The following is a 16,453-nucleotide window of genomic DNA, read 5'->3' as shown; positions in this document are numbered from 1 at the left end:
TTGTGTTTTTCATAGTGAATATTCAAGTGTGTTTGAGTCTGTAGTCCAAGTGGCCACAGAAGCAGGACATAAAGCACCCTCTGAGCAACACTTCCTGTAGCTGAAAGAACCAGTGATAAAGATGCAGCCAGTACCAGTCACTGTACACAAGACACACTCACAAAAGATAAAAATACAAACATTCTTAAGATGAGAACGTTCAACCACACACTTTTCGGAAAAAAGAAAATTTGACTATGATGACAGACAAAGCACTCTCCAAAGTTTCCGTTCTCTTGTTGGAAACACACATAGACACGCAGACACACTTAACAAACAGGCATCTTTTCCGCTACATCATAATTTCAGCCCCTTCCCTCCCCTACACAGCAGCAAATTCAAGGGAAAGGGAAATATTTCTGCTAAATTAGTTATGCTAATTACAGAGCAGCTCTCAGGGGGAGAGAAAGCGCTAAATGGCTTTTAATTCTTTTCGCCTGGAAAGAGATGTGGGAAAGCGCCAGACAGAGAACAGAGAGAAAAGAGCACACACCAAAAATGTGAGGAGAAAAAAGAAAAATTAAACCAATAAACACAAACAACTGGCATTAAAATTAGTCTGGTGGCACAGCAACAGTGAACTAACTGAATTAACAACTCAGGGGAGAAGGCCCAAAATAGGCAAGCATCCAGACAACAAGTCTTCTTATCGGCTCTGGGAGCCCCAGGGCCCCTGGCCAACAGGGAGGGGACAGTAGAAAAAGTTAGAGAGCTAACTTTGTGTCAGGCTTTGCCAGCGGTCACATACTGATAATGAGGCCTGAGCCGATAGTACATAGTTCTGTACATCCAAAGCACCAAAGCAAATGTTGGCTTTATTCTCTCATACTAACTTAGAAGTGTTTTACTGTTGGAGAAAACTATTATTTCCTGGCAGTCTGGTTCTGATCGTTTGTGATAATAGAAGTTACTCTAACTTTGGAGACTAAAGCAAAATCTTTTAACTTCCCAGAAAAACTAATCACCCGCAAACATTTCAGCATAAATGCATGTGTGTTTGTTTTTCATAAAGATAGATAACAGGGAATGTTTTCTCTTCAATACAGAATAAACAACTCATTTCATGACAGCATGAGGGTAGGATTTGAAGAGACAAGTGTGTATACCGCAGTTCTTACACTAATACTGAGGTGATCCTAATGACAGAACACTACTGAGAATGTTGTTTTTGGGTTTTACAAAGAAAAAAAAGTTGCAGAAATCTCAAACTGTATATTAAAATGTGTAATGTTTAAGTAAAAGCAGTCGAGATACATGCACCAATAGAAAACTCAGAATCAGATGAATGCACATTAAAAATACCTTAAATACTGAACTGCAGAGCTATATAAAAGAGTAAAAGGCAAATTGAGTGCATATACTGTATAGTACTTTTTAAGTCCTACCAACTACTTAAATAGATTTACACTACAGCAACATTCACCCTCAATAACTCACACTCACTGGTGTTGTAACCTTGAGAGAGAAAACAGACAAATATAAATAATGCTATTATTTACTTTTTGCTCTTTTTGCAGTGTAACTTTTAATAGCTTGCTCCTCAAAATGATCACTGATTTTGTTCCAAACTAAAGTGTACAATATTCTTCCTTGATATTCAATCGATTCTGAGTAGATCATTAAGTGTGAATACACAGATAAGGAGTGTAGTTTGACTAACTGTACAAAACACAGTTAATAATAAATGTCCTTTTTTCATCACCTTTACATATTCAGACCAGAAATTTTACTTGGGGCCCCTTTGGTGGCCCCAATTCTGTCCTCCAAGTGCTGCTTCTTTTAAACTGTTTTTTGATCTTTTAGTTTTGCATTATTCATGATGTTTATGGAGTATTGTATAAATGCATAATTCATACAAGAAAAAGTGTTCTGTCAGAACATAAAGAAAGATAGAAAGAAGGGGTCATAAACACAAACACATTAAAAAAATGGCATAAAATTGGTAACCAATTAAAATATCATTTGGCTTCTATGGGAAATTTCATAAATGAAATGCTAAGTACAGCAATCAGAACAGATTACTGGATACAGATGATGGCAGCAGTCAGTACAGTCTCTCTTTTGTTGTGAAAAGCATTGTTAAAAGAGAAAAAAATATTAACAAAATAAAATCCACAGTTTGCACTACTGTTTTACAACCAGCACACACCAAAATAGGCCATGATTTTTAAAAACCTGTGATAAACGCAACTTCTACATTAGGGACTAAAGCATGAATGCGAATGTATAGGATTCTTTTTGAGCAAAGGAAGGGAGATAACTGTTTAAATCCTAGACGACGATGAGCAAAAATCCATGTATAATGAGCTTCAAAAGACAGACCAGTGACTCCTGTTCTGATATTACCAGACGTGGAAATCTGACAATGAGAATAATTAGGCTCATGAACCATCCATTACATATGACCAGATTTATAGGTCATTTCTTTGTTCAATGACAGTCATTCTGGCATGTTATTTTGTTACTGTGAGGACTGAAACCATTGTTATTAGGGCATCCGTGCGTATTCAATGCTCCAGCCCTGCTTCACTGCTTCAGGTATACATCAGAATAAGGCATTTACTGAACTGTCAGCCTAGTTCATTCATGCAGAACCGGCATGGCTGTACTTTCACTAATCCAATAAAAAATTTTGACAATGCACCTGAACTGCCATTTCATCGTGAAATAATTCAAAAGAGCCAGACAAAATTGGTTCTGCTGCATTACACCACTGGATGCTCCTACAGTTGTGCAATGTAAATATGACCATCTTTAGTATGCAGGCACACAGACACACATGTACTAAAGCACAGTGGAAGACAGAGTCACAAAATCGATTCATATTCTATTCTATTTCATGTTCAACATGGTTTAAAGAAATATCTTCAGAAGTTGGTTATTTCATTTAGCATTTGCTCTGGAAGCTGAAAACAAAACAGCTAGTTTTTTAAATAGCTTTTAAGAAAATAGACACTGCAGGAGAAATTGTAAAGCAGTTTTGGACCACACTTCTGAAAGGGATATTGGAATAACTAATCAAAAGTGATGGGCTTCTTTATATTTGCCAAGTTGAAATGTTTACTTAAGAAAAACCAGAACATACCCACTAAAAATAATTCTTATGTCTTAGCTTATGGGTATATTTTGCATCCTTTTTTCTCAGAAGTTAATTAAGCCAGGAGGTGGCATTGGAAACATCTTACAGGTGAGTCTTTCCATTCAGGTAAGTTACTACATTCCTAACCTTCTCTACTTGGATTCAGATGATTGGATGGTGATCAGACTTGTATTAATAATAATTGATAATCACTATTATTGAGTGTGACTCAGGTAGCTTGTTGCTATTCTAAATGTTAAAGGTATTTAACAAGTAGTCCTTCATATTGTTTAGGATCCTTTAAGCATCTCCCTATTTCAAGAAGATCATTTGAGCTGCAGTCTGCTGATGTGTCTGCGATAACAGAAGCTTAAGTGTCGTTAACATGCACTACAACTCATTTCTGAGTATTGCCGCAGAAAAGTATCCAACTCTTAAACCAGCACTGGATGCAATCTGTCAGAACAATAAAGCAACATGTGATGTTTATACTATTTCATTCCTCCATTGCAAATAAAACTCAAGTTTTTTAAATATTTCCTGCAAGATGAAGCCCCCTCTGGATAAACAGTATGTTTCCTGGATTGAGGAGGATATTTTCTACACAACAACATCAGCAGCTGACAGGGAGATGTGAAATGACTCATAAAAAGGTGTGTTGTGATTCAAATTCCAAACTCTGGCTGTGCCATAATATCATCCAGTCACATAAACCTCCACCATGTCCACAGGTAATCTGAGCGATGCAAGAGGATATTATCAGCGAGCTCTTATAAATCAGGATCACTGCAAGTGACCAAGGAATACGAATTGACTTGTACACACAAACACTGTAAATTTTAATCTCTAAGCATCACCACGCATCGTTACCCCCACATCTAGCTCAGGTCTCACCCTCAGTCGGTTTATTGTTAGTCCCTGTTCTCCATGAGGCTGTAAGCACTGGCCAGTTTTATGTTTTTTAATTAGTGTAGCATCACTGTAGCAGCAGTGAGCAGGCAAACAACCTCTCCCACACAAAGATATAAAATGTCAGAGAATAAGACAAAAAAAACAGAACAAATTGGGGTGTGTGTCTGTTCTGTATGGGTACCTGAAATTAGGTGCAGAGGCCCATTCCAGGGCAAGGCAAGCCAAGTCCACGGCAGCATAAACCAGCAGGAAGAAAATGGTCACAATGCTGGCGATGGTGTTGAGCTTTCCTGAAAACAGCACCAGCTACAGAGAAAGGAAGGACAAAACAACATTGAGGGGAAAATCAGGAAGAGAGGATTAACATTCAGAAACAGAAACATCATTACCAAGTTAAAATAAAATACAAACATTTAGCGTTAAATTTTATGTGGGATTGGAGTGAAAAAGTCATTATGCTAATCCTTTTGAAGGATGTTTAAAAGAAAGTTAAAATTTGCCTCTGAATATTTATTGAACTGCTCCTTTTTTATTTTACGTTTACCAAATAAAATAAGAAATGTGCATTTTTTAGTAGTTTTATAAACACATGCTCTCACAAAAACAGACCAATTAAATGCAGTGCTTCGTTACTAAAAGGACACACAAAACTAGAGTTACATGCACTAACTACCAGCGATGTTCCTCTAAAGTGGAGTTATAAGTGTTAGACCCCAATTCATTTTAGCAAAACATTTTAGTCCAATGTGCTTGTAAAAAGCCTTGTGACTGGAAGCAGTTAATTTTTAACTTGAACTCCCCGATCCATCAGTTGCTGGTAAGAAACTTGAAAAGCAAATCTTATTTCAGGTCAGTGAACTTACTAAACAAATATTCTAACAGGCCGTGCTTATAACAACACCTTTAGTGGCTTGGTTAAATTCAAGCCTTATTGAAAAGCTTGAAGTTTTCAGAGTGCTACTATTTCAGGCTGAAGGAGAACGAGAAAGAGCAAGACTTTCAGTATATAGGCTTTACGAAGTACAAATCAAAATCAAATTTTATTTGTATAGCACATTTCAGCAGCAAGGCATTTCAAAGTGCTTTGCATCATATCAAACACAGAAACACAATGCAAGATAGAATCAACAATCAAAACACGACATTAAGTCAGGTTCCATCAATAAATTTGTAATTGAATACGTTTCAAATACAATCCTAAACAGGTGGGTTTTTAGTCGAGTTTGCATCCATAGAAAGTTTACCTGTTACACTCCTACTGTGTTATATGGAACAAAATACCTATTGCTATTTTTATTCCCACTCACGCTCACAATCACACAGTTTAAAACGATGTAGACAGCATTTTAATGGGCTTCTGGCACAAGGCTCCGTACACCTATTTCACGGAATTTTGAGCAGGGACTCAGCCGTCCCTCACGGATTTTTGTGCAATTCTATGGTACCTGTTAGTGTCTAGAATTTACAGGGTTTGTGTTATGTGCAGTGACCCTCAGTCACTCACCGGTTTTCTTCCGGCACCAGGCTCTGTACACCTCTTTCATGGAATTTCGCTCTAGGACTCCGCCGTCCCTCACGGATTTTTGTGCAATTCTATGGTACCTGTTAGTGTCTAGAATTTACAGGGTTTGTGTTACGCGCAGTGACCCTCAGTCACTCGCCGTTTTTCTTCTGGTACAAACAACAAAGCTGCTCTGTTTCATACAATGGAGCTTTTCAAGTTCAGAGTTAAGGTAATTATCTACCTTATGTCTCTCTTTTCCGACAATCTGGAAGACATTTTTTAGTAATGCTGGCTGTTAATTCATCAACATTAGATGATAACAATTTAAGATGTCATCATCAAATCATAATTTGATGATGACATCTTAAATTGTTATCATCTAATGTTGATGATAGTTTAAAATGATCCTCATTTTAAAATAAAAATGTTTTACAGTGACTGCTGTGAGTTGGCCACTACATCTGCTAAAAAATAATTAATGATAAGTTGCAACTTAGGGAGACTAATAAAACAAACAGATGCTGCTATGTATTTTATTGCAGTTCTTTAAGGAAAATTGGGATCAAGCAAAATATACTCAAAATACTGCAGCGTCATGTGACACAGAACTGCAAGCTAATTTAACAATGTGGTGCATTCAAAATGTAACAGTTTCATTTTAGCAATATTATAAATGTGAAGTTTGTCAAAATTTGTTTGTTTATTCTTTGAATTTATTCTGTTTAATCAACAAGTTGTTTCTTCAAACATTTATTGGTGTTTTAAGTTCAGTTATGTTGCACTTATCAGTTGGTGGTTACCATAGTAACCAGTAACTGACAGCTACCCGACAGAGAAGGGAACTGGTACTATATTTTAACATATATTTTAGACAAATTTGATGGTGCAGTGTTTCACGAGCAATTATGCTGGGTTTTATATATGTTTTAACTGTTATTAATGTTATCCATTTTAGCTATGTTTAATTTTACAAATGTGAACTGTTGCAAACTGCTACTAACTGCTGTCAATTGCTGCTAACTGCTCAGTGGGAGCTATTGCTTAGTAGTTTGTTTGGGGTTATTTATTTTTATTTTATTTAATGTATACGAGCAGAAGCTACTGGATTGAAGTTAACCACCAACTCGATTTCCTGTTGGAATAAATACAGTGAACCTGAAAGTGTCTGCCGTGATGTCAATCTACTGGTCCCGAGACGAACAAAGAAGGGTTCCAAAAAGACTCCTGTGAAAAAGAAATGCTTTTCTAAATAAACCCTTTTCAGCCAGAGCAAAATTTCTTGAAAAAACACATTACAGAAAGCCAAACTTTTGATAGAGTTAACACTACTTATAATCACCTGGTTACACTTTGGTTAATTTTGGTCATCACATAAGGCATACATCGTGTCAGGAGTAACACACTTTCAAAAATGCATGTTATTGCATTTTCCAGGGGGGGCTTGTAAAAACCACAGGGTGCAGTGGCTCCAGTGAGGAACCAACTGATTGAGGCAAAGGTTCACTTTTAATTAAGATGGTATCTAAGCTGCTGCTGGGCTACATGAACTCAGTTATGTTAGCTGTGACAGCTGCGTGACAGCACAGCCAAGTTTGGTCCCTTGTTATTTAAATTCAAAGCAGCTCATTTGGAGGGAGAGTTGTACATCTAATGAGACTTGCTGCATAAGACTGGAGGTGCAGAAGCTTTGTTCTGAAGATGACCATGATATGAGTACTGCTCCCTGCCATGTCCACTGATATCAAAATGTGTGAACATAGCTAAGCACAATTTACCCTTAGCTACTCCAGAAGTACAAAGAAAAGAGTAAAACCTAGTTTAAGCCAGATGTAATTATTGTCAGATGTTGGTAATTTACAAAATCGTGAGTATAGTTTATAAACTTTTAAACAAAAATACACAAAGTTGCTGAATAAATGTTTGTAACATTAGCAAAGAGATTATGAAGCAAAACCAAATGCAAATCAAAAGCTTTCATATCTGGACAACAAATGTACAGTATATGTAGAGTCACAATTCAAGGCTATGCTAATAAGCTCAGTTTAAGAACAGAAATATAAACCAGAATTAAACTATAAATCACTCAGATAAGCTGTGGCAAACTAATTCATAAGCCTGTGGGTTATTTTTATATGAAAATACTTTATGTGACATTTCTAATTAGATCTACAAATAAAAACCACAGACAACTTAACCAGTTGGTTCCTCAGTGGAGTCACTGCACCCTGTGGTTCTTACAAGCCCCCCTCAGCCAAGTAATCATTAAAATAAGTTTTAAAAAAGATGCAGGACTTTTAAAAACCCTGGGAACACTATGCACAACCACAGAATACATTAAAAACATTCAATAATTTAGATTTTTGAATGAATAATGTCAGCTCATTTTGCTCTGATTTTACAAGGATTACGTTTATAAAGGCTCTCCATTTCATATGATGGATAAAATTGCAGGGGATGTATTGTTAGAATATTCAAAGATGTCATGCAGATGGCCACACAGATTTAAACTCAGATGCAATCTGAGTATATATATATATATATATATATATATATATAAATATATATATACATATATATACATATAAAGACAAAATATATATATATATATATACATATATATATATATATAAATTTTTTTTTTTTTATTAACTGTAGAATTTCAGCTATAATTAAAAATATAACTTGGAGACATTTTAGTGTCCCGATGTTATACCACAGGAGAAAAAGTTAAGCAGTCTATATTTTTCAAGGACAGCTGTCCTTTACATTTGACCCAAAAACAATTGGGTTCTGCCACTAAATTAAAAAGATTGATGGGGTCATTAGCAAGGGAAAATGGGTGTGCCTGATGCTAGTGAAAAGTGGCAAATAACAAAAATAAATGTAGCACACCTGCTTTGAACACAAGTTTCATAGCCACAAAAATCGTTCAGAACCCCCAGCTTTCATACCAAGTGGGTCGTATTTTTTATCTAAATCCTGTCTGCTTCATGTGTAGAATTCTCAACCAGTCCGTCTCTCAGCTGATGAAGATCTTGGTTCGCTTACCACTGAACTATTCTGAACATTTCCCAGAATCTTCAACAGCTGGAATGTTTCATAACATCACTATGTGAATGGTTAAAACACAATGACAATGAATTATTTTTTTCTACACCTTCCAAGTCCTGTATTCTGTCCTTACTCCTAGATCCCAGTTGGACGCGATGCACACACACACCCCCACACACGCATATAAACACACATTTCCTACTGATAAAGAAACATGGCTTAAATCCAAACAACAAAATAACATATGTATAACAATAATAACATAGTTATTCCATCAAATGCCAAGCCTCCAGGCATGTGCTTTGTTTTTATACTTATCTTGGTTTTGTTTTTATAACTGTAAAAAAAACAACATTGACGTCACAGTATTGAGCCTTCAAAGTTAGTAAATCCACATGCAAGTAATTAACAGCAAAATCTCTCTTTATTTTAAGCTCTAATATTTTACTATGTTTTTGTTGGAGTTTAGATTGCATGTGATTCAAAACCATTTAATTCTAGTTTATCGGACTAACATTTCCATTGGTGCCAATTAGCCTCTAGATTCCTCTCTCATTTTCTCTGTGTTGTTAATTGCTGGTAATTGCATGTTTTTTGTTTTTAAAAGTGCTGAATAAATTAAGTTTGACTGAACGATTGAAACTAAAGCACAACAGGATCCAAAGTGTAAACAAAATGGAACGTCAGCTCAAGTCAATTATTCACAGGCACTCTAGGTTTAATGCTGTACTCAGACATTTGGACAATTTTCATTAGCATAAAATCAGGTAGACCCATCAAAGTAATTTAGTGTGTTCACTGTGCGATTGAAACTCATTACAAACAATGAGCTGTATTTCTGTCTATGGCATCAACACGTTCAAATTTAACAAACTGGACATTTTCCATCGTAACGAACCACCCTGATGGTGTGTAAATCTCAGCGTGAGGTCGACTGTACTGAGCTCTGTGGGCTTTCCATAATAAAGTGTGCTTTCTTTATCTGCATACAAGCTGCAGAGGCTGATCCCACAGAACAGAAAGATAACTGCTGCACTGTGCACACACAGAGCAGAAGCTTTCTCTCCAATTATCATGTGTTTTATGACTGGCTGTTAAGAAGCTCCACTGAGTGGGAGCATATTTCTCTGAGCTCAAGGGCATGTTGTTGGTGTTTACAGAGTGGAGAGGGATGTGCCAGCCTGCCGAAGACTAACTTTGTAACTATGACGCTGAGGTAAAAAGAAAAGGAGAGAATGGAGGATTGCTAATGACAGGAAGTTGAGATTAATGTTGTAACATTGACAGGTGGTTAGAAAAAGGGAGAAACTGTCTTGGGATGAGCAGCAGGAGGAGTGAGTAGAGAAAAAGGGGAAACATGTGAGGTGAAGGAGACGGAAAGAAAAATGAAAATGAGAAAGTGGGCAAGAGAACATCCTGACCTCTGGCAGTGAAAGTTAGTGGATGTTTCTCCAGTACTCCCCTGGGAGCCTGCTCCACCAGAGCATTAATTAGCCATTAACTTAAACACAGGCTAGCAGAGACGACTGCTGTGACTGTACATTGACTGTGAGGTGTGCAAGTGTGCATGCGAGCATCATAAATCACTGAGGGAATTATTCAAGCTTGCCCATCTGAGGGATATTTTACTGGAAAGCAACACACATAAATAGTCATGCATTTCACTAAAGTACATCTGTGCTCAAACATTTTAAATGCAACAAAGTGAGAAGAAACTGGTCAGAAAAGCTCAGGTGAAACAGCTTAGGCAGTCATCATACATATTTCAACAACTCATAGTCCCACTGTTGGAGCATATGATCAAAAATAAAATCAACAGCGGCTTTAATGTTAATGTTTTAATACCTAAACAATTGCAGTATTGAGTGGCTAAGCTGCAAATAAGGGTGTAAAACAACCTTCTGGCAAAAGCTTCAGTAAATATTTATTCACCAGCTTCAGTTTAAATTGATTGGCATGAGCCTGGGCAGTAAGAGCTTCTAGTAGTTGGTTAACAACAAAACATTGGAGGTTGCCTGTTCCTCCTCTGGGCCTCCTTTGGAGATTCTTTTAGCACTGCTCCAGTGCCTGCAAGTAATTTTTTTTAACATTAAACATGGATTCTAAATCAACTTTAAATGTATGTTTTTTAGGTTACCAAAATATGATATGAGTAACATACAGCTTTTATCAGAGTTTTTGAATAAAGCGGCTAACCAACAGACCCCAAATTGTAAAGGTGCTGCTTATTATTAACAGAGCAAATCAACTATGTTGGTAGCCAAACGGGACAGTAAACACTTTGAATTTGTTCTCCTTGATGAAATCAAAAGACACTATAAATAACATGCAACTCTCAACAAATCAAAGGATATGCTAAATATCTAACTTTTTTTTTTTTAAAGAAAATGTAGCAACTAATTTGTGGAGCAATGTGAAAATGTATTTGCACAAAAATACTTAGCAAGTCATTGTATTCTGTTTTTATTTATCTTTTTCACAATGTCTCAATTTCAATTGGGGTTTCATCTCTCCATTTCTGCAAACCTGGCTGGCTGGACTGTAAGGGAGCACAAAGCAAGAGACATTTAGAGGTGGAAGAACGTTTTAGTCTCCAATCAGAAGAAATTATTATTCCAATGTTACTGCCATGACCAGGAGTTCCCACTGGAAATGGTTTTTTTTAATGATCAGGAAGCTTTGTCTTCCAATGGAACAATAGAGCTTTGAGTTAAACCTATTTACACTTTTCTACCATCTCGCATGTTTTTATGATCTAGGATCTACAGTATATTTGCACAAAATGTTACTTCCAACAGTGCCATTTGGGAAAACTCATGTCAACTGTGCCTACATTGATTTTTGAAGTAATCAACCAGGACAGTGGGACTAATCAGTGCGGAGTCCTTTTTTTTTTTCTTTCAATCTTTTAGTTCTGATTTGTTGGGTATGGTACAAACGTGATTGGATGATAAATAGTCGGTTTCAGTCCTAATGTCATTTTCAATCATTTCCCTGCTCTCCTTTCTGTCGCTTCCAGTTTATTTTCAAGCTCAACTGGTCACAATCAAGTTGCAAAAATATAAATGTCTGAGAATTTTTCCCCCAGTTTAAAGGTTTTGCTGACCAGTGTATTCTGAAAAAGGAGCTTCACATTGTAGGGTGAAATTTCTCTTTTATTATTTTTTGCTAGGGTTGCATCCCTATGTTTTGGTCTTTTTTCACTTTTTGATGATATATTAGGAACACATGTAGTTGAAATATGGTAAGTAGAGAAATGAGTTAAAGTTCTTCATAACTATAGTCCGTGGTGATCTGGAAACAAAGTGCTAGAAGGATCGAGTCGGAACGAGAGTGAGTCATGGCCTCTAGCGACATGGTTCAGACATCTAATGAGAACATATCCCTGAGAAACAGTTAACAGCATGTCCAACTGGGTGGAGATCACACTCAGAATACACTTAAGCACAGTCTGAGTGTGATTCTGGGACCTCAACGCTGAGGTGGAGAAGAGGTTAGAAAGGAGGAGTGCTTTTCTTAGCTCCTTGTTATTGCATCCTTGACCCATGAAGAGCAGCGGAGAATGAGTGGATCAGTGAAGATGACTTGAATTTACATGAAGTTAGAGGAGCTGTGAGAGGAAAGTCATTTACATGCAGCTGCAAAAAAATAGGGGCAAATTTCCATGAATCTCGTGCATTGTTGTATAGATCATTTATCAGCAGCAGTTTCTCTGTTTTTATCTAAAGTTTTGACACCGAATTAAAAAATTTTCTGGGCATGACAAAACGGCTAGCTGGGATTAACAAAATGCTACAAGAACAGATTTCTATAAATGCAATACTGCAAATCTAATATTGTGCAGTCAAGAAGGGTCTAAACAAAAACAACCTTATCCTCTCTAATCTCTTCTTGTACGTCTCATTTTTCTTTTGTCCAACTTTTTTTCCCGTGGTCTTTTTTTTTTCTGAGAACTATAATAACAGAAGGCGCCCTCCTCTTTCTTTTCAATTCTGCATTGTCCAAGTGTTCAAAGCCAGATTACAATCAGACTTTTGTCATCAGTTAATCATCCTTATGGTGGAGGAAGACACACAGAGAAAGAGGACGAGAGCAAATGATCTCTGATGGCGGCAACGACACAGCTAACGATTTCCATCTAATTGCTTCTCCTCGGCTTCTAGAGAGTGGCGCGGGTTGAGGAGAAGAGGATAAGAGGGCCACAGACAGTGAGAAAAAGAGAGGGTGCCAATAATGACAAGCCATTCAGCCTCTAACACTCACCTCTGATAATAATGGTTTAGTCGGGGCTATTTGCCTGTATGATCCTCCGCCTCCTCTTCATCTCTATCCTTACCCTCCTGTCCTTTGCCAATATTTTCCTCCTCAGTTCAAATTTACTTTTTTCCCCCACTTTTAACATGTGATATATGAATACCACCACAAGGTGTTCCAGCTGTTTCTTTCAACTGTGCTCTAATAATATTCCTGGGTTTGCACAGCGGTTTGTGTTTAAGCTTTGAAACTTTATCTCCAGCCTGCTATTTTGTGATATTGGCAAGGTTAGCCTACTGAAAGTTTCATTGGGTTAAATGCAAGACGTTTTAGGGGCTTTCAGGGCCATTACGATTGCAATTTAAGACCTGTGTATAAAAAAATAAATAATGCCTATAATTATTTAATAACATCAGCAATAAGTATAGCATTTTACAACCTACATTGGGGTTATTCAACTCTGGAAAATTAACAAGATCTTTCACTTCTAGGTTACCTGGCTACCACATCCTTCTTACACTCTATGGTGAAGCTCCAGGTCATGATGGGTCAGCACAAACTATGTATTATAAATCCACATTTTAATGCCAAATCACTTTAAATATATACGATCAATGAATTGGTAGTGAATATTGAAATAAAAATGTTTCTAATTGGAATTCATTCTAAGCCAGTTTCAGAAAATGGATTTTTAAACAGATAAATTCTGTTCCACAAGCCTTATTACTCATCAGGGCATTGGTTGTAAACCATTTGTAAACAGTACATTATCCAAATATAAATTTTACACAAACTAAATTTGTGGTTGAAATTTTAAGTTTAGATTTAGGATACAGTTAGGTTAATTAGGTCTACAAAATGTACTAAACTATATTACAAGAGTGAATACAGAAATCCAACTGTTGCTGTTCAATCTGAAGCAAAAGGCTTGGTGTATAAGAAGAGAGGGTCTCTGATCTCTAGTGCTGAAAACCTTCTGACAAGACTTCACACTACAAACAACAAGAGTTTGGGCTGATTTTCACACTCTATCCTGGCTACCTTTCATTTATTCGCCAGAACTAAAAGACGCTCATTTGAAGCTTCATGTTGCTCTGAACTCTGCTGCTTTCAGAGCTCAGCAGGAATTATCTTTGTTTTAATGACTTCAGCAAACTATGTTAATAAAAGTCTAGGACTGCAATTTCTTCTGTAGTCATTTCTTTGGCTTGCTATGCTTTCAATCCTTTTTCACAAAAGAAATAATTGAAGTTTGAACTTTTAAAAGCTACATATAATCTTAGTTAGTACAAAATGCTTTGAAATGAACATCAACAATATGACACAGATTTCCTTGACTTTCTGCTGCATCTTTTTGTTTTCCTGATTACTTTAAGGGCCATCTTTAAAGGAACAGATTAGTTGTTTCAAAGCTTGATTATGTTTGGGATTCAAAGGATTTGTCAGCTAACTCACAATAAAAACATTCTTTGATGCAAAATCTTTAATTTCATACATTAAATAATTGACACACTTTCTTTTTATAAACTGTAAAAATACACTTATTGTCACTGAGCATGCTCATGATTAAATATGTGAGTAGTGTGTTTTATTTTAAAAGGACAAAGAAGGACGATTAGACAAAAAGGCCAATGTGCAAAAAGATTGAAAGAACTATAAAAAAATAGCATCAATGTGCAGTATATTCCTGTAAAAAACAACTTCACAAACACAATCACTTGCAACTGACTACGGTGAAACACAAATGTTGTATTTTGTAGATGTGTCGTCATTAGTCTGTTGGTATTTTCTTTTTATTTGAAAGAAGTAGCAAATACAGTGGATATAGAAAGGTGCACACACTTGTTAAAGTTTTTCTGATGGAAAAAAAAAACATGATGCTTAAGCTTACACTTAGTTGAAATTAGTCTTGATACAGTTTTAGTATTCACTTTTCTTTTTTATATGCATTTTTTGTTTTATTTTCAGTTTTCTGAATGCTGTCAGATGTAAGAAATCTATGAAGGAAAGCTAGGCTGTCTCAAATGACTTTCCTGATATTTCATTATTTGCATCCTGAAATTAAAGTCTCTGAGAGGTTACAAAAGAAAAAAGTATCACAGTGTTTATCAGTGAGGAGAATAATGACTGTAACAACTGTTCTTTTGTCAAAGAAAGTATTAGACAAAAGTCACATTACACAAAAAAATGTATTTTCTTTAAAAAATGATAAAGACGAAACATAGCTTTGTTCTAAATATGGGAACAATCTTCTGTTTTCTGCAGATGTGTAAACCTAAGAGTAAAGATGCAATGCAGGAGACTTTTTATGCTCAATTGACAAAAATCTTGCAAAATCTGATTAAATCAAAAATAAAGTTTGATTTCTAAACTATGTTTAATTTAGAAACCATCAAACAGATACTCTAGAATATCTCCTTGGTGGTGGTGGCATCATGACCCGCTATTCTTTATTACATGGGACTGGGTTTAGGTCAAGCAGAATAAAATCACACAGTGTGTAGTTTTGATCCAAACCTCAACCGTTTCCTTTTTTTTTTTGCATCATATTGAGCCATTCCTTTGTTAGTCAAACTAACAAATTTATTTTCCAAAGAAAATAAATGTTTATGAAAGGCCTCACCAAAGTCCAGAACTAAATATGAAAACAAGTCTGTGGGGTGTCATGAAAATCCTGATAAACAAGAGACTGTTCATCAGTCTCCTGACTGATGTAACACTGAGATACTTTTTATCTTTTTTAACCTCTCAGAGACTTTCATTTCAGGATGCAAATAATGAAATATCAAGAAAATCATTCAAGACAGCCCAGTTTTCCTTCATACATGTCTTACATCTGACAGCATTCAGAAAACTGAAAATAAAATGCTCATAATTTGATAAGATTTTTGATAGATTTAGAAAACTCTCAAAATTTAGAATATACCAATACTAAAAAGTCAAGAAGTGACATGCTGATAAGACTCCTTCCTTTGCACACTTCTGCCACAAGGTTATTTCACTTTATTTTCTTTCCTAATAGCAAATTTTTGTACGTCTAATATTTGGGATTTTAAATTAGCTTAAGAAAATACCATATTGTTTTACAGAGGCATAAGTTGGAATTCCTTTAAAGGACACTCCAAGTTGACATTTTGAAGACTACTTTGCACAAACTACCTAACCACAAATAATATTCTAACCACAAAGAAATGTTTCTTTGCTTCTAAAAGTCTTAAAATCTCTTGTTTTGAACTGGTATATCTCTACTAACCTGCACCAAGAACCAGGACATGAGCACAGCGACCCAGGGGTTGCCACTCTGAGATGTCTTCTTAGCTAGACACAGCACCTTACCTGGAGGAATAAGTGACAAATATAAAAGATTATAAGAAAGTTCTCAGAGGGAAAAAAACATTAATTGACTAACTTTAAATGGTCATAAGAAGCCACATTAGTGGAAAACAGGTGAGCTTTCTGCCAAGTTAGAGTATTTTAATATTAATTTTGATAGAAAAACTTCACCATATTGTTTATCCAGCAACAATGAAGCCAGACAGATAAAGTAAGTATTAAGTGCACCTCAAAAATTACTAAAATTTCAAGGGGAGATTTTCAGTTTTCTGAATGCCGAT

At 36.0% G+C, this 16,453-nt stretch overlaps 1 protein-coding gene across 1 annotated transcript in view; it reads right to left on the bottom strand.

Annotated features, from left to right (window-relative positions):
* The window catches only part of LOC102223213 (solute carrier family 12 member 9-like), a 68,438-nt gene that overhangs the window by 17,557 nt on the left and 34,428 nt on the right, over positions 1 to 16,453 (bottom strand). Inside the window, exons 8-9 of the mRNA XM_005805883.2 lie at positions 16,093 to 16,175; positions 4,212 to 4,336 (exon numbers count right to left, since the gene is read on the bottom strand). Of these exons, the coding sequence (XP_005805940.1) occupies positions 4,212 to 4,336; positions 16,093 to 16,175 (208 nt within the window). The remainder of the gene's footprint in view (positions 1 to 4,211; positions 4,337 to 16,092; positions 16,176 to 16,453) is intronic.

Source organism: Xiphophorus maculatus, chromosome 18 (assembly GCF_002775205.1).
Source record: "Xiphophorus maculatus strain JP 163 A chromosome 18, X_maculatus-5.0-male, whole genome shotgun sequence".
Taxonomy (NCBI): domain Eukaryota; kingdom Metazoa; phylum Chordata; class Actinopteri; order Cyprinodontiformes; family Poeciliidae; genus Xiphophorus; species Xiphophorus maculatus.
The sequence above is the reverse complement of the archived record's forward strand: the minus strand, read 5'-3'. Positions and strand labels throughout refer to the sequence as shown.